Source organism: Carettochelys insculpta, chromosome 30 (assembly GCF_033958435.1).
Source record: "Carettochelys insculpta isolate YL-2023 chromosome 30, ASM3395843v1, whole genome shotgun sequence".
In the NCBI taxonomy this organism is placed as follows: Eukaryota; Metazoa; Chordata; order Testudines; family Carettochelyidae; genus Carettochelys; species Carettochelys insculpta.
The window spans coordinates 2,850,674-2,868,513 of record NC_134166.1 but is presented as its reverse complement, the minus strand read 5'-3'; the positions used below and the strand labels follow the sequence as shown (position 1 = coordinate 2,868,513).

General features: G+C 49.1%; 1 protein-coding gene across 1 annotated transcript in view; it reads left to right on the top strand.

Moving 5' to 3' along the window:
- Positions 1–17,840, top strand: part of COPA (COPI coat complex subunit alpha) — a 34,672-nt gene that overhangs the window by 13,910 nt on the left and 2,922 nt on the right. Inside the window, exons 10-30 of the mRNA XM_074980705.1 lie at positions 211–293; positions 1,703–1,853; positions 2,359–2,425; positions 2,849–2,924; positions 5,271–5,353; positions 6,548–6,687; positions 7,797–7,882; positions 8,153–8,291; positions 9,307–9,469; positions 9,571–9,717; positions 10,725–10,914; positions 11,170–11,265; positions 12,106–12,194; positions 12,408–12,531; positions 14,111–14,200; positions 14,293–14,402; positions 15,181–15,258; positions 15,495–15,563; positions 15,861–15,997; positions 16,757–16,943; positions 17,030–17,140. Of these exons, the coding sequence (XP_074836806.1) occupies positions 211–293; positions 1,703–1,853; positions 2,359–2,425; positions 2,849–2,924; positions 5,271–5,353; positions 6,548–6,687; positions 7,797–7,882; positions 8,153–8,291; positions 9,307–9,469; positions 9,571–9,717; positions 10,725–10,914; positions 11,170–11,265; positions 12,106–12,194; positions 12,408–12,531; positions 14,111–14,200; positions 14,293–14,402; positions 15,181–15,258; positions 15,495–15,563; positions 15,861–15,997; positions 16,757–16,943; positions 17,030–17,140 (2,416 nt within the window). The remainder of the gene's footprint in view (positions 1–210; positions 294–1,702; positions 1,854–2,358; positions 2,426–2,848; positions 2,925–5,270; positions 5,354–6,547; positions 6,688–7,796; positions 7,883–8,152; positions 8,292–9,306; positions 9,470–9,570; positions 9,718–10,724; positions 10,915–11,169; positions 11,266–12,105; positions 12,195–12,407; positions 12,532–14,110; positions 14,201–14,292; positions 14,403–15,180; positions 15,259–15,494; positions 15,564–15,860; positions 15,998–16,756; positions 16,944–17,029; positions 17,141–17,840) is intronic.

Below are 17,840 nucleotides of genomic sequence, written 5' to 3'. Positions count from 1 at the left end.
TGTGCCATTAACCCATGCATTGCACAATGGTATTCATGGTCAGCATGGTGTTAGTGTTCAGAGCTCTCACAAGGCATGCTTTGCGCAGAGATTCCTACTGTAGGGTGAGCCATGTCCATTCTGGAGCTTTAGGCTCAGAGTTTTCCTTTTACAGACTGGCCTTTCTACCAAAATCATCTGCTCTGTTTTGTTTCTCGTTCCCCCTCTCAGCACGGGTGTTCAGACCTTCCGCCGAGATCATGATCGCTTTTGGGTGTTGGCTGCTCACCCCAACCTCAACCTCTTTGCTGCAGGTAAAAGGAATCCTTCCATTTTCTGGCAGGTGGCGATGAGGGGAAAGGGTTTTGGGGCCTTCTGGTACGTACCAGAGCCCTGCTTGTGGGTTACATGCTTTTTTATGTATTCCGGGTTATCCTAGAGATGAAATACAGAAGGGGCCAAAATGCTTCTGATTTGTTACCATCGAGCAGAGGTTCTCAACCCATGGCCCAGTCAGCACACAGCAGCAGCCCATGTGACATCCTAAGCACCATACAGGGAGTAAATATTTGGAGGCAGCTTACAGCACTGAGAGAGCTTGTGACCCACTGTGCTTGAGAATTGCTGCTATAGCATCTGAGTGTCCCAATCATGGAGCAGGACCCCGTGGTGCCAGGGGCCGTGCATAGAAAAGTCAGTACCTGCCCCAAAGAGCTCACTGTGTAAGACAGGAGACAACAAGTGGGTACAGACAGCTGGGAAGTGTGTGGAAATAATACTGGGTAGCATGCCAGACAGTGATCTCAGCATCCAGTGGCCTGCCCGACGTTTCTGATAGGTGCTGGGTAAAGGACAGTTTTAAGGAGGGATTGGAAGATATGTAATGAGGGAGTTTTGTAGAGGTTTGCAGTGAGCACCTCAGGCATGAGGGTGGGCATGAAGGTGTTTGAAACTTGCCAAGTGGGTGGTGGAGGCTGGCAGCAGTAGGGAAGGGGCAACCTGCAGAGAGAGGGGCCATGGGCTAGAAAAACTATCTTTGCAACAACATTCTAATTGGTTGTCAGCAGGGATTTGAGTCTCGTCAAAAGCCAGGATAATAAGCTCTTTAGAGTGGGACCTATTGTCTTCTGTGTGTCTAGCCCTGAGAGCAACAGGGCCCTGATCCCTTACTGAGCGCTCTAGGGACTTCTGTGATGCAGGTAAAATCTGCTCCCTTGTGGTCACAGGAGATGGAATCACCTAACTGTCTCTACCTGTGATCCTATGTTGAAGGCACAACCTGTTTTGAATGGTTAGAGGGGAGCCAGGGTCCTGGCTTGATTCCTTAACATAAAGAAGGGAGGTGGGGCTGACCCGGTCTTCAAATAGGGGCAGCTTCTATCAGAGTAGGGAATGGAATTTGCCCTTTCAATCAAGATGAAGTGACTTTTGAATACTGTCTGTCAGCTGGGCCTCCAGTGTGTGAATTCCTGGGGGCCCTACTCTTGCCCTATTCAGTGTGTCCCCTGTTATGGAGGCAGAAGGGAAAGGCAGCTGGCCCCTGCTCCATCTGTAGAGCCCTGCAAATCCACAGACACCTGCTTTATTTCCACCTCCGCAGATATGGTTGCAGCTATGCACAGCTCACTTGTGCAGATGGGGATGTGGATACAAATTTTCTATTTGTGAAGGGCTCTACCCATCTGGGTTTAATTGTGATGGTGATTCCTCTCTCCTTTCCCAGGCCACGATGGTGGCATGATCGTATTCAAGCTGGAGCGTGAGCGGCCTGCCTATGCGGTGCACGGGAACATGCTGTATTATGTGAAGGACCGTTTCCTGCGCCAGCTCGATTTCAACAGCTCCAAAGATGTCGCTGTCATGCAGCTGAGAAGGTGTGGGAACCTGAAGCCAGGGCAGTTGTGGCATTCAGATAAACAGCGTTGCAGATATGCAGGCTGTGCTGTTGTCCTTCCCCTCAGAAGGATTTCAGACTGAGAGTTCAGTCACATGCAGACATCTCCTTTCTTATTAGGTGGCTTGGGGAGTCAGTAACAGGCTATGAAATCTCGGACTTCTCAGCTGTTCAAAATTGGAAGTGGCCATTTGGTGACCTCTGTGATGAGTATGATGAGTCTCAGTGCAGTTCCTCATGGGCTGAGGTGTTCTTCACATAAATCGCCATCACCACTAATGTTAATTGCCCCTGTTGTTTTCAGAGACTAGGGACTGAAAAGTGTGTCATATATTGGAAATAGGCAGGATGTGATGTGCTTGGGTGTTTCAGACATCTGTAGTATCCAAGGAAGATGCATTGTGGGACATAAGTAGCAAACCAAACACCATCTCTCCAGAGGCATGAGCCAGTCACTTTCTCTTCTCTTTGTATCTTTTCTTCAGTGGTTCCAAGTTCCCAGTGTTCAACATGTCATACAACCCAGCTGAGAATGCTGTCCTGCTCTGCACGGTAAGCCAGCTCCGAAAGGGAAGCTCCTTCATGTCTGTTCTGCAGTGAGTTAGAGAAATGTCTTTGGGTAGGCTGGAGAGGTGAGTTATCTCTTCAGAGTTTGGCTAGAGGTAACAGTCGTTAGCCTCTCTCTTACTGAACAGTCCCATCAGTGGGAACCTGGGCAGGATGTGCTGCCAGACTGGAGACCAGTTGGTGTGGAGTTTTCCTGTCTGTCTGCTGTGCACACAGAAGGCTGCCCATCGTTTTGGTGTCTAGTTCTCTTTTACACCATCAGCAGCCAATGGAGATGACTTTCTCGCCATTCTGTGCAATTAAACTTTCTCTTTCAGGATTGGGGTGGGGGAGGGAGGGAGGGAGAGAGAGAGTGAGTGTGAGAGTGAGGGTGTGTATGCATAAAATATTTCTTTTCCCCCTCTGTAGAGAGCCAGTAACCTGGAGAACAGCACTTACGACCTGTACACCATCCCCAAGGATGCAGATTCCCAGAACCCCGATGGTAGGCGTTTAGTTTGTTTGTATTTTTCTTTATTCTTCTCCCTTTCTTCAGTCTTGCCCTCACCTCCTCTATCCCATCATAAAAGAGGTGCTGTTCTCCAAGTCTTTTTGTTGCACTCTCTCCCTGCATTTCCCGTAGTCCGTGCAGCATGCGTCATTTGGCAGGCCTTCCTGCTTACTAGATCACGCAGTACATGGATTTGAAAAATTCATGTTCCTCCCAAACTTTACAGCTGCAAATATATATTTTATAATGCAAATATTAGGGCCCTTCCATTTTCCCTTTCGACACAGCAGGCAGCTTGCCTGGCTTGTCAGTGGAGATGGATTTCACCCAGATATGTTGTATTCAAAGTGGGTTTATGCTCCGAGAAGTGGCTGTAAAAGTGACACTGCTGGGGCCCGATATTCATATTCTCTCTCAGCAAATTCCAGATCAGATTTGCTCAGTTTACAAATCAAAGCATGATTCATTTTCTTTCTTCCACTTGGGATCTGAAACTCCAGCTGGGTTCTTCCTGCCTCTGTCGTCACGGCAGTAAAGACTCTAGGCGAGGACTTAGCTGGCAGTGTTGGGGGGTGATACATGAGTCAGACTAGAATCCAGCTCACTTATTAATAACTTCACTGGTTTATGCAGGTCTGGTGGAGGGAACTGTCTCTTGCTTAAAAATGAATTGGTGTAGTAAAGCAGATTGGAAACAGAGGGGTCTCTTTTACGCTCATCTGTAATATGTTGATAGCTAATGGTACGGATTGAGTTCCACGTAGTTCCATTGAAAGTTTAAAAAGTGGCTCGTGTTTTTGGGCATGTGATCTGAGATTCTTCTGGAGGCTTGATTGCCCTCCTCGCCCCCGGGGGCAAGTGCTCTGCTTTCTGAAAACAAAGCCCTTTTAAAGATGTCTCCAGTTAGGCATCTAAAATCTCCTAGTCACTTTTGAAGATCTTGGCTTTTATATATATGTGCTTTATATGTGCTTGATATATCAGTCCATCCTGCTTCTGTCCCCCAGAACCTATGCCCAGAACTACAAACATCCCAGCAATAACTCTGCACTGCCACCAGGTCAGCCACTTACAAGCTCTGTTTGTTCTTCTGGGAAAGCCTAGGATAAAAGCCAAGTCAATAAGTCAAGGCTTTGGGATCAAGGAAGACGATGGAGCCACAGAGGAGACCATTACGTAACCTTTGGGTGTAAAGAAAATGTTGGTTAATAGGAGTGTCAGGCACCTTCTATTATAAATATCTAACAGGGCTGTTCTAGATGGTGCTTGGTCCTGCCATGAGGGCAGGGAACTGGACTTGATGACCTCACGAGTTCCCTTCCAGTTCTTGAGTTCTGTGGTTCTAGCTGAACATATGTGTATGATGAATGCTAATGAGGGAAGTTCCTCACATGTAAATGAATGAGAGAGACAAGCAATAATCTGGCTTTCAAGATATGACCATGATTCAGGCAGGAAAGACTCTCTCTGAGCTGGAAACAGAATTCAGGTCTCCAGCCTTGTGTTCTTAACCGCAAAGAACTTAGAGTGGAGTACATGAGACCTGATTCTCTTTTACCCTCATTGGGGCACTGACCTCTCTCACATAAGACCGGCAAGGACTCCTTGACACTAGTGACTGTCTGGATCTCCAGTTGCCATAGCACATTTCCCTTGCCACACAACTATCCTTAGTAGTGCAATTATTGATGAACAAGAAAATGGTGGGACCATCGTTTTATTTCACTATAATTGCAGCATAAGTCTCTCCTGGGCTTGTCTTGTTCCTTGCCTCTTAGCACAGAGCATGTGTTACTGCTCCAGAACTCTTTCCCCGCATCTGCAGTGGGACTTAAGGTACAGTTCTCTCCAGGCCCTACTGATACATGCAGCACTGTGCTCATATTAACATTTTAAACCGAGGGAGCAGCTGCACGCTGGGAAAAGTGCATTCATTCTCCTCCAGCTCGTTATGCTGGGTAGCCCCAGTAGGGGGGCTCACATTGAGCCGGGACCCTTGCTGCTCTGTTTGTTTGGCCAGTGAGGTTCTGCTCGTTAGCTTGACAGAGTGCGCTGTCACCCAGGATGGCCTGCTTCTCTGCCAGGCAGCGGTGTTGGCTGTACAGGCAGCCACTTAGCTTGTGGTTTGGCTGGAGAGAAGGGCTGGCACTGGCCATGTGGAGCTCTGAAAGGGTGGTGGGGGGAGAAAATGAATCTTGTGACTAGCCTCGGGTTAAATGTGAATTAGTAGGAAGCAGCTGATCCAACACAGCCAAGATGGAATCAAACAAGACTGAACAATGTGTTGCCATACGAGACTGCCAGAGGTTTTATTTGCTGCCTGTGTTTTGTTCTTCCCAGCCCCGGAAGGGAAGCGTTCCTCTGGGTTGACAGCTGTGTGGGTAGCTCGCAACCGCTTTGCAGTCCTGGATCGCATGCATTCGGTAAGGGCTGAGCTTATCAGGGTCCTCCTTCCAAACTGTTTTGTTGTTTGGAAGTACATGTGCACGATGGGGGGGACAAACTGGTACTCCAACTGTCCGAGTCTGGTGCCAGGGGATGGGAGGCACCTGTAGAAGAGATCTGCCTCTGAACTGAGGTTAAAAGGAAACAGAAATGAAAATTTAAACTAATGAAAATTGCTTTTCTTTCTTTGTCAATAGTTTCCGCAGGATGGTGGGGACTCAAACTTTGGGTTGAAATAGGAGAAACAAGAATTAAATTTACCAGAATCAGGAAAGGAAACTGGCTAGGCTAGTGTCACTTTATAAAAGTGCAAAGGATAAATGGTATCATCACATTTTAAAATCTGTTAGTTTTCAGTAGTTGAGGGGGTAAGCAACCAAGGGGAGAGAAGCAGGGCTCAGGAATGTTCACCAGCACTAGGTAGCCAGGAGAAGAACCCTTATGCTGTCTTGCGCACACCTTTGCAATTTACATAAAACAGTTGTATATGACTGGATTTCTATTACATTTCGTGTATCTTCAGCCATACACTTACTTTTGTTATTCCTTTCTGTTTGGCTTTGTTCTTTGGTTTCTTTCCTTAGATTGGCCTCTTCAGTGTTTACTGCTTTCTCTCTTTCAATCAGCCCCTTACTTCGTTTCTTTCCTCATGCTGAGCTCTCTGCATTTTCTCCAGTCCTACACAATGCTTGGAAATCTTACCAGAAGAATGAACTTCACTAGCCAAAGAGATACAGAGGGGGTGATGTTCTGTGCCTCCCCCTGACAGGATAAAGTGAGCATAGAAAAAATAGCTCTTCTCCACCCGGTCGAAGTGGAGGCTGGATAGGATCTGTACCAAAATATGAGCACTCTTTGTGGGCTCCAGTGTACACTGGGTCTCTAAAAGTGTCAACATATTTGAACTCTTCCTTTCCCTGTTTAACAAACCCCTCTGCTGTTGTAAGAAGCCCCTTTTCTCCCATCACCTCGCCCTAGACCCTTATGGTTTCTACGAGGGGAAGAGGAGTGTCCTCTTGCTGCAAGTGCTAGACAGTTCTTCCCCAGATACTCTCTTTAAAACAACAAAGAGAATAATTTGGTGCTACTTGATTTTCATTGTGGGCAGGAAATTTTTTGGGTCGTCCTAACTCCCTGTCCTGCTCCTTGTTTTCCCCTTCCCTGTGTGACAGATCCTAATCAAGAACTTGAAGAATGAGATTACCAAGAAAGTGCAGGTCCCGAATTGCGATGAGATATTCTATGCTGGCACTGGGAACCTGTTATTGAGGGATGCAGACTCTATCACCTTGTTTGATGTGCAGCAGAAGCGGTAAGGTGCCACTTGCTGGGAGAGATTTAATCTTGTGATCCCGTCAGTATATGCCATTTGGGGACAGGTAGTAGCTAGTAGTAGACATGAAAATCTAGCATCAACTGCAAGCTGTGTCAGGTTGATCTAAATCTCAGCTAATGGCTGTTACAAAGAGCAAAGTATGAATGTAACCATAGAGCAGTTTATTCAGTAGCCATTATTTCTTTTCAGAAGGACAAATGGGTGTATGCTCCCCTATCCCCATTCATCCCTACGACTACAGTATCATAGAGACTGGCAAAGGACAAGATTCATTAGTGTAGATCAGGGCGCTGACTCCCATTTGTTCTGCCCTTTGGGACATCTTTTACACCAGTTCAAAGTGGCTGAGAAACGCACTGAATATGGTAGTGCTTTGCACTGCCAATACAAGGTAGAGGGTGGTAGACAATGAGGCCTTGTGTCTGGCCAAAGCCCCAGTTCAGTTCAGGATTTGTCCTTACTGCTTCTGGTTCCATTTTGACAGGACCTTGCTGATACATAAACTGTCCCCTTTAAACTTCCTTGTATGTTACAACTAACTTTAGAAACCCAGATTAACACTGAAGCGTTTATAAATAAATTCACTTTGCATTACAGTCAGTGTAATGCATTGAAACTAGCCTGATTCATTTCATTCTGTGCTCGTACACTATCCCAAGACTGCTGCCTCTGGATTTCTAGTCGCACAAGTAGTTACTGAAACAAATGTTTCATGGGAAACTTACCTGGGTTCTGTAAAAATCTGCCTCTGAAAAGAAAGTCTAAAGTTTGGACTTAAAGTAAGTTGTCACTTTACATATCCCAGCCTGTGCTGCTTCGGGAGGGACTTCTCTGGGCTTGAATAGAATATAGAGTTCCCTGTTCTCCAGTTGGCTGTGGCCCTGTCGTGCTGATGTGGCAGAACAACTTTCATTTAGACTTACTGTAATTGTGGTGTAAAGGGGCCTTGGAATATCTGAGAATCAAGATGTGTAGTGTTTAGAGTGGGAATCCATAGACATAAATGTAGCTTTCATGATTGTGGCGAGATACTGTGGCAATCTCCCTGAAGGAGGCCCTTCTGATAATGCTGTCTCCCCATACAGAACCCTGGCTTCAGTGAAGATCTCCAAGGTGAAGTATGTCATCTGGTCAGCTGACATGTCCCATGTGGCTCTGCTGGCTAAACATGGTAAGTTACCTTCTTCCCACTGACACCCATGTGGGGTTCTCAGCAGCCCTGCCTGCCTGCTCCCAGCTGTGTGCTCTTTAGGATGCCAAACTCCACTCTGGGTCCTCGTGTGCAGTAGCAGTGTCAGTAGGGAGACAAGGGTTAGGGCATGGCCAGCTGGTGCGCTGTATATTCACACCCTACTTTGTTGTGTAGACACATCCTCTGAGGCAGACACAATGAGCGGGAACTCTAAGTCTTATGATTTTTGGACTTCCTCCTCCTTTCCAGCCATCATGATCTGCAACAGGAAGTTGGAGTCCCTGTGTAGCATCCATGAGAATATCCGTGTTAAGAGTGGTGCCTGGGATGAGAGTGGTGTCTTCATCTACACCACCAGCAACCATATCAAATACGCTGTCACTACAGGGTGAGTCTGCCATCTGCAGTGCTCGGCCATGACTCTTGAAACTGCTCTCTGAAGGAACTGACTTGGTTGAGATCCCCCTCACCAAATGATTGGGCTGTGACTCATGCTGGAATATCTGAACCTTGAGAGTTCTTGCTTGCTCTGTGTGATCCTTTTCTGTACCTACAGCTGCTGGGAACAGCCCCCTGGAAACCCTCCCTCTCTGTCAACAGCCACCTCTCTGTTCTTCCCCATTTGAGTGCAAGAGCCTGCTCTGCTGTCCCCGCCATCTAGAACTGGCTCCTATAACTTGTCTTTGCTCCTTTTGGGCAGCAACAGCTTTCTGTAGGGAACTGCCCCTCCCTTTTGCTGCATCTCCCACTCTCAAAAACATGGCTAAAACCTCTTTGTGTGTTTCTCCAGAGGTGGAGTTTACTGAAGCCACCATGCTAAATTAAAATGCCTCATCATACAGCTCACATCCTACCAGGTGGACCCCTCAAATAAAGAATAGCTTCCTGCTCGCTTGTGGGGAACTTGTATAGCTAAATAGTTTTTCAGGCTGAACAGGAATTCTTGGTATTTTCCCACTGTAACCCTGGATTCAAAGTCAGTCCTGCAGCCTAGCCTTTGGGTGCTCAGCTCTAGCTTTTGATTTTCTCATGTTGGCACCAGCCTTGTGGTGGCCTGTGCCCTTGGCTGGTGAGCTGTTCCCACTCATTTTTTCCATCCATGGGCAGAATAAATTTTTTATGTGCATCAAGGCATGTGTAGATGTGCACTACCCATACAAATACATACTGCCCTCTGTTGGGGGTGGCTGTGGGCTCTCTGCCCATTATCTGGGCAGCACCTGAATCTCTCAAGCACTCAGCTTACAGGGAACGCTGGTTGTAACCCACAGGAATGGCAAGGCCCAGCACAGAGGCATCTAACTTGATGGCTTCTCCCAAGCTAAAGGGTCTGGTCAGAGAGGTGCATGGTGTTCAAATGGGTCACTCTAGGCAACATGCAAATGTTTCCTGACCTGATTTAGGGATCATGGAATCATCCGAACTCTAGACCTACCGATCTACATCACCCGTGTGAAGGGGAACAATGTATACTGCCTAGACAGGGAATGCCGACCCAGAGTCCTCACCATCGACCCCACTGAGTTCAAGTTCAAGCTGGCACTGATCAACAGGAAATATGATGAGGTGAGTAGGCAGGGCAGGGTGTTGTCCTGTGGCCCACTGTCAGAGGGGTATGCCCGGCATGTGGCAGTCTCAATTTCTGTGTCTGTCGTCTTCCTGGCTAGGTGTTGCACATGGTGAGGAATGCCAAGCTGGTGGGCCAGTCCATCATTGCCTACCTCCAGAAGAAGGGCTACCCAGAGGTGGCTCTGCATTTTGTAAAGGACGACAAGACTCGGTTCAGCCTGGCACTGGAGTGTGGCAACATTGAGGTGAGACACTAGGGCAGTGAAGGGGAATCTGCCTGGGTACCTGTCATTGGCAGATCTTGCAGCACCGTACAAAGGACTTGTAAAGCTGTCTTGATTTTACGAGTGGTGAAACTGAGGCATGGATGGACATGAAGCAACTGGTTCCAGGTCCCCAATCAGCAGTGGCAGTGCCAGGAGAGAATCTAGCTTTCCTGAGCCTCAGAGCTGCGCTCTTGCCACTGAGTCTTGTGGTGGAAGGCTCCCCTGCATTCTGAATTACTTGTGGTGGTGCAGTAAAAAGTCCTGTGATCCAGGTACAGCTTCTGAAATTCTCCATTGAGGCCTCTGCTAGCCCTCGCCCTTAAGACTTAGGTGCTCACCCCTAGGGTCTTCAGCTCCATGTGGACAATGACCCATCTTAATCTGAATAGAATGTTTCTTAGAGCAGAGCATGACGGGACCTGTCATTTCCCCAGGCTGGCACCTCTGTATTAAAGAGCAGGGTTAGAAATCCATGGAATGTAAATGAACTGTAGAGCTCCCCACTTGGGCACAGCCTTTAGTGGCCCTCTGGATCCACAGTGGATTTAGACCAGGGTGTGACATGGAGGCACAAACCGTACAGAGACCCTGAAGAGAAGCCAAAATTGTATTGTGGCTCGACTGGAGCTGTAGTTGAGTGGGATGGTTGAGCCCATGAGGAGTGGGCTCAGACAGAGAGGTTGCTGCCTAGTTCCTTATAATGCAGTTGGATCAGAGCTGTAGGGAGCAGCTCTTTGTCATAGGTATCTCAAAGTCTTGCACTCTTGCTAATGTATCTTCACAACACCCTGGTGAAGCAGGGCATTGCTGTTCTGCCCCTTGCACAGATGGGGAACTGCGGCACAGAGATTTGCCCCAGGTGAAACAGAACATCTTAGATGGAGCTGGGAGTTGAGCCCTGGTCTCCAGAGCCAGGCCGGCACCCCTTAAAGCAGCTTTCCACCCCTGCCCTCACATCCGTGCCCTTGTCTGCTGTGTTCTCTTAGATCGCACTGGAGGCAGCCAAGGCTCTGGATGACAAGAATTGCTGGGAGAAGCTGGGGGAGGTGGCCTTGCTGCAGGGAAACCATCAGATTGTGGAGATGTGCTACCAGCGCACCAAGAACTTCGACAGGCTCTCCTTCCTGTACCTCATCACGGGCAACTTGGAGAAGCTCCGCAAGATGATGAAGATAGGTAAGTCCCGGGAGGTGGGACAGAATGTCAGCTCCTTGAGGCACTGGCAATCTTTTGGGTGTGTTTGTACAGCATCTAGCACAGACGGAGGTTGAGCTATAACTTGGGAGCTCATAGATGGTGGTGTGATACAAATAAAGAATAATAATTAATCCAGGAGCAAGGTAAGGCCCAGAGGGGAGAGAGGACAGCTTGGAGAGGAGGCTGAGCAAGGCAGAGAGGTGGTAACTGTTTCTGTCTGTTCTTCTGGTTTAGCCGAGATCCGCAAAGACATGAGTGGCCACTATCAGAACGCTTTGTACCTTGGAGACGTAGCAGAGAGGGTGAGGATCCTGAAGAACTGCGGGCAGAGTGAGTATCGCAGCACCAACCTCCCGGGCTGCTGCCCTGTGGGTTGGGGCACAGCAGGAATGCTCCAGTCAATGTCAATTCCTGTGTTTTTGCTTGGTCTTCCACTTGATTGGATAAAACCCCAGTTAAAGCAGGACTTGGCAGAGGTCCAGCTGCTGTATTTTGGCTGGGTGTGACCCTGCTATGAGCGCACTTTGTTTGGGATGTTGTGATCGCAGTACTTTCCCTGTCTGCTTTTCCGCCAAGTTTCTCACAGCATTTTCCAAATGGTAACCCTCGCTGTGCCCCTGGAGGGAGCTCAGCATTCTCACAGCAGACACAAACTGCTGCAGGGTGAAGGCAGTGCATTATCTAAAGCCTCATAACAAATTAGTGACAGAGCTACAAATAGTCCTGGGACTCCCCTTCTCACACGTGGACCATTAGAATATAATTCATCCTGCTTCCTGGACCCACACTCATTTTCTGTGCTGCCTGTGGGAGGTGATGGCCCCGTCTGTGCTGCCAGTCTGCCTTTCATCATAGCAAGGCCCAGAGACCTGGTATAGGAAGTCCCCATCCTTCCAGGTGGAGCATGTGTGTGGTGTATGGAGCATTTGACATGTTTTGGGGGGGTCCTGTGTAAACCATGATTTTGCACAGGGCACAGATTCTGAAGGTGACCCCAGGCTCTGGTCTTTTAAATGTCTTCCTTGAAATGGACTAAATTTGCTTGTAAAACTCATTCTGTGCAGAGACCATGAAATTCATTACTTTGCTATTTACACTGTCATGATGGGATTTATGCAAGGCCCCACAAATAATGTGTCCATCTGCTGTATGTGTTATGTGCCTTTTCAGAGTCCCTGGCCTATCTCACAGCTGCAACCCATGGCTTGGACGAAGAAGCTGAGAGTCTGAAAGAGACCTTTGACCCTGAAAAGGAAACGGTTAGTAGATCAGCTCTTGCTGCCTACCTGGTCACAGGCTCTGCCTGGAAATGGAGGTGATAGTGTGGGACTTTGTGCTAACAGCATCCAGGCATTGGTTGATAGCACACGCTCCAGGCTGCACTGAGACTGACTCCTGGGCCTTTATGGTGGGGAAACAAAAAGCCAAGGGTTTTTTCCTATCATCTGTATTATGACATGCTCTCATTTCAGATTCCAGACACTGACCCCAATGCGAAGCTGCTCCAGCCCCCTGCTGCCATCATGCCTCTGGATACGAACTGGCCATTGCTCACTGTCTCCAAGGGGTTCTTTGAAGGAACTATTGCCAGCAAAGGTAGCACAGTATATTTGGGAACTGTTGGATTAATACAGGTGGAATAAATGGGCCCAAATAGTCAAAGGCGCTTAACAGTACCTGGTCCCTGTTCAACATTAAATCAAGGTCTGGGGTTTGCAATATAGACTTTGGCCTGCATAGTGCTACAGCAAGGGCTTTGTTCAAAAGTCCTTTTAACTTGGTGGTAACCCTCTTCCTGATGTCTGAATCTTTACAGCACTGGAAACGAATAGGCTCAAGTGGGAATCAATTTCAACATCCCTTGTTCCCTTTCCCTTTTTGCCAGTCTCTGAGATGGTGTTAAAGATGGGAACAGCTGTCCTTTTGGGGAAAAGAGAAGTGAGTTGAGATGAGGCAGAGTTGTCATTGTTGCAGCTGCTGTTAAAAGTCTGATCCCAGTTCCTAAAAGACAAAAACATGCAGACAAGGGGAGAGGGGAAAAAGCACTGAAGAGTAAATATGCAGCATCTGTTTCTGTTACTGACTTATTTTTCATTTGCCACCTGACTGCTGGAAGAACACAGGGTCCCAGCACATGGATTTATGAATCACTCTGAGACCTGGCAAACTCGTCCTAGCATTGTGCTGTTTAGGCCTTGCTTTTAGCTGCCTCTTTGGTCATAAGCTTACAGTCGTGTTGCAAAATATGTTGTCTTGGCCAGCTAAGCCCGATTCTAGTCAGACGGAAGGGAAAAAAGGAGAGAGAGAGGAAGGAAAAGGCAGGGAAGGCTAGGAAAAGAGGGGATGTATTTGTGGTGGGGAGCAGAGCTTTCCCCATCCTGGGGAGAGTTTGGGATTCAGGCATTGGTGGTGTTATCTGTCTCTGTCTCTGGCCTGATCAGGATACGTTGTAGGATTAGCACAAAACAGGTCTGCGGTGGCAGCTGTGATTGTGAAGGTCTCTCCTTCCCTTTCTCTCATCTTTCAGCCAGCCAGGACTAGCATAGCAGCTTTTCTTCCACAGTCTTTTTCTGTCAGGCCCCCAAAACAGAGTGAATAAACCACCCTTTCTTTTTTTCCACCAGTTAAGCCTCATTTCCTACATGCCAGTTTTGATTTTGTTTTCCTCTCTCTCACTGTTCTTATTTATTAAGTGTGATCTCAACACAGTCCAGAAATTATATCAGGAGGCTTTTTTGTTGGACTGCTTCAGTCTTTGGCTGTGGCACCTTTTCCCATCTACATTTGATAGGTTATTGCAACATCTTACCCATTTTCACTCGCTTTCTGTCAGCAGGATAAATTTGTAGGCCCAGTTATCACAACAGAACTGACTCTAATTGTGCTGTGCTAGGTGAGCTTTAAATGCCCCCTTGTGACTCCAGCCGTCCAGCTGTTATATATCTCCAACTTACCACAGATTTCTGGTGTGGGCTGGTACCCAGTTAAAGATGAGATTTAAACCATTCCCAGGAAACCTCCTGGATGCCATTCACCTATGATTCAAACGTCCTTGGCCTTTAACACAGCACAGATCTGTGATGATAGGAACTGGGCTGTGATGGGTCTGTGTGTAATGCCTTCTCTTCCTAGTATCTGTGGGGAAGTGAATGAGTGATCCTGTCCCTTTCCCTAGGCAAAGGAGGGGCACTGGCTGCTGATATTGACATTGACACGGTTGGCACTGAAGGCTGGGGAGAGGATGCTGAGCTGCAGCTGGATGAAGGTGAGAACATATGAGTAGCAAGGGGAGCATGTGGTTGTCTGTCTCTCTTCTCTCCAGCGGCAGTCTGACTGGGGTTCTGTTGTCATGTACAGATGGCTTTGTGGATGCCGGAGAGGGCTTTGGAGATGAGGCCCTTGGTAAAGGACAGGAGGAAGGTGGCGGATGGGAAGTTGAAGAGGATTTGGACCTTCCACCTGAACTGGTAGGGAGATGGGGCATCAGGAAGAATCAGGAGTCTCAAGTAGTTGAGTTGCAGAGGCCCCTAAAGAAAGAGCTGGATGCTTGGTCCTGCTGTGAGCTTGGAGGACTGGGCTTGGTGACCTCTTCAGGTCCCCCCCCATCCTCCCCCCCCCAGTTCTAGTGCTCTGATTCTGTGAATTTTGAAATTATTGTCGGTAGGTTTCAGAGCCAACAGCCCCTTGTGATATGGGGGGCATTTCACACTATGAGCTACTCTATCAGGCTGCTGGTAGGGCTCACACCAATGTCCCCACCTCCACCGGCGGGCTAGAAATCCCTCCGTTTTAGGTCTCCAAGTGTTAGCTGTGTTAGTCTGTATCTTCACAAAAACAAAGCAAGCAGTCCTGTAAGGTTACCTCATAAAGCTCATTACCTAATGTATAAAAATGTTTAGCCTTAAAGGTGAAAACCAAGATTTGGCAGCACAGGTTTTCAGCTCTGTGTCTGCGGAAATGCTAGTGTCTCTGGAGATGCTAACCAACTGTCGGGAGGCTCTCTGAAATGCACAGAGGGTGTCAGACTAGCCCATACCCCAGCTGGCCCCTTGGCGGTTTCAGCAGAGGCCAAAGACGGAATGCGCTATGGAGACTAACCGCCCTCCCTCCTCCTAAAGGCGATTTGTTCAGGTTAAGGCTGAAGTACATTGGCAGGGATGCCCGGCCACGAGCAGTATCTGTCTGCAGAGCTGCCAGTCACCAGCCTGGCACTGACTAGCTAACCCTATCTGTTTGCTCCCCTAGGATGTTCCTGCTGGCCCAGCAGGAGGGGCAGAGGACGGATTCTTTGTCCCACCCACCAAGGGCACCAGCCCAGCTCAGGTAAGAAGACAAACCTTCGTGCCTTGCTGTGAAACCTTCTCTTCTGGGCACCCACCAGCTCTCCTTCCTGCACTGGTTGATCACCGGCATTGGAAGCTGTTGGTGCCTTCATGGGAGCAGTGATGCATCCCTGTATTGGGGGGGTGGGGGTGTTTTGGAGGAGCACTGGACAGGTGTGACTCTATTCCCCCCAAATGCCGAACTCCTCTTGTAATGCGTTCCTTCCTCTCCCTTAGATCTGGTGTAACAATTCCCAGCTACCTGTTGATCACATCCTGGGTGGCTCCTTTGAGACAGCCATGAGGGTAAGGTACACTGGTGGGTCCTGATGCTTCCCTCCTCCCCCTCCTGTTCGGGTCTCCTTCCAGTGAGAGGTAATCAGACGACGCCTTGCTGTGTCAAGCAGGCAGTAGTTTCATGCCCTGGGCTGTTTGGTTGGAAAGACAGGTTCCTTCTCAGGATGAGGCTTTAATGGGTTCTGATAGACTGGTGGGGTGACGCCTGCACAGGCCGGGATCCTGCGCCTAGGCTGTGGAAGGCACCAGGCTGATCCTGTGCAGGGGCCAGCCAGTAAGTGTGCTGCTTCCCTGCTTTCTCCTTAGCTCCTCCACGACCAGGTGGGAGTGACTAATTTTGGCCCCTACAAGCAACTGTTCCTGCAGACCTACGCCCGGGGCCGCACCACCTACCAAGCGCTGCCCTGCCTCCCCGCCATGTATGGATATCCACATCGCAACTGGTGAGCTGTGGGGCAGAATCCAGGCTTTCCCTTCAGGCCTCTTTGCCATTTCCCCTGGCTCTACCTTTTAGGCTGCATGTGGGAGGGGTGCATGGTTATAGTCACCTGCAGGTGAGAGTGCTCCCAAGGTGCCAGTCATTTGCAAACACCAAACCAGCCCCACCCTCTCCTTGCTGTGATCACGCCCCCTGGTGTAAATCGGGGCCAACGGCAAAAGAGCAACTGGGTTTTAAATGGCTCTGTGCTAATCAGTGAGTCTTGAGTGGCTTTGAGACCAACTCCTTGGCTGACAGCCCAAGTTCTAGGGAGAATTCCTCCCAGGGCAGGTTTCTGATGACCATTATGTGGAAGGACTTTGTTACCCAGCTCTGCTTGTTAGAGCTGAACGAAGGTGAGAGAGCTTTCTCCTGCCACTGGTTTCTTGCAGCTGAACTAGTGTTCTGCTAAGTGGGCACCTGGAAATACATCCTCTGCAGGGGTAGCTGAGGAGCTAGGAGATCGTGACAGATTTTCACAGCATGCACCTGTACAGACAGCAAGGGAGACTTGGAGGCCCCTCTTGGTTACCAACCAGCTTTGATGGCTGAGGAGCTGGAGGGTGGAACTGGCTTAGCCGGGTCAATGTGTCAGTGACCGATTGCAATGCAGATGGTCCATCAAGGGTAACCCCTGACGTTCCCACGCCCCAGTGCTCTGGCTAGCCTCCCCGGTTCCTTCCCGGTTCCTCACTGAAGCTCCTTCCCCTTTCTGCACCTCCAGGAAGGATGCTGGGTTGAAGAATGCCCTCCCAGCCGTCGGCCTCAAACTCAACGACCTGATCCAGCGCCTGCAAGTCTGCTACCAGCTCACCACGGCTGGCAAGTTCGAGGAGGCGGTGGAGAAGTTCCGCGCCATCCTGCTGAGCGTGCCGCTGCTGGTGGTGGACAACAAGCAGGAGATCGCTGAGGTGAGGGGCGCATCTCACTCCAGCACGTTCCTTGCAGCAGGCGAACGGTGCCTCACACACACATGCCCCATCTTTCCTCATTATAGGCCCAGCAGCTGATCACCATCTGCCGAGAGTACATCGTGGGACTGTCGATGGAGATTGAGAGGAAGAAACTCCCCAAAGAGACCCTGGAACAGCAGAAACGCACCTGCGAGGTCTGGAAGCTCCACCACACTCAATTTATCATGGCGCCTGGGTTCTATTCCTGGCTGGGTGGGGATCGACCAGTGGTAATAGGAGACTGGCAATCCTGAATTCAATGTCCTGTCCCTGTTGTGGATTTCCCCAGGTAGCCTTGGGGCCCAGTGACTTGCTCAGTTTTGCTATTTATAATAACCCACCTCCTATGTCATCCACAGCACTGATTGGCAGCCCGAGATTGCCTTGTCCACCATAGGCCAGGTCTTTACCCATTGGCATCAGTGCGCATTTTGTCCTTTGCCAGTCACCTGCTGTATTCTGCTTGCCAGGGCCAGGTACTGCAAGAGCCATTTAGGCTTGCTCAGGATCACTGTGCTCATTTAGGTGTGCAATAATCAGCTTAACAGGGAGGCAGCATGGCTTAGTGGGTAGAGTATGGCTCTGGGTCTCAAAAAGACCTGGGTTTTGTTTCCAGTTCTACAATCGACCTGCTGGGTGACCCTGAGCACGTCAGTTCTCTGCTCAGGGCCCTCCTTTCCTCTTCTGTACAGTGGGGGTAACGAGGCTGACCTCTGCTGTAAAGCAGTTTGAGATCTGCTGATGAAAAGGCTGTGGAAGGGCTCGGGCAGAAGGTTATTAACCCATGTCTGACACAAGGAGCCTGCTGCTGGTTCGCTTCGTGTGGCCGTATCACTCTGCTGCTCCAGCACCCTG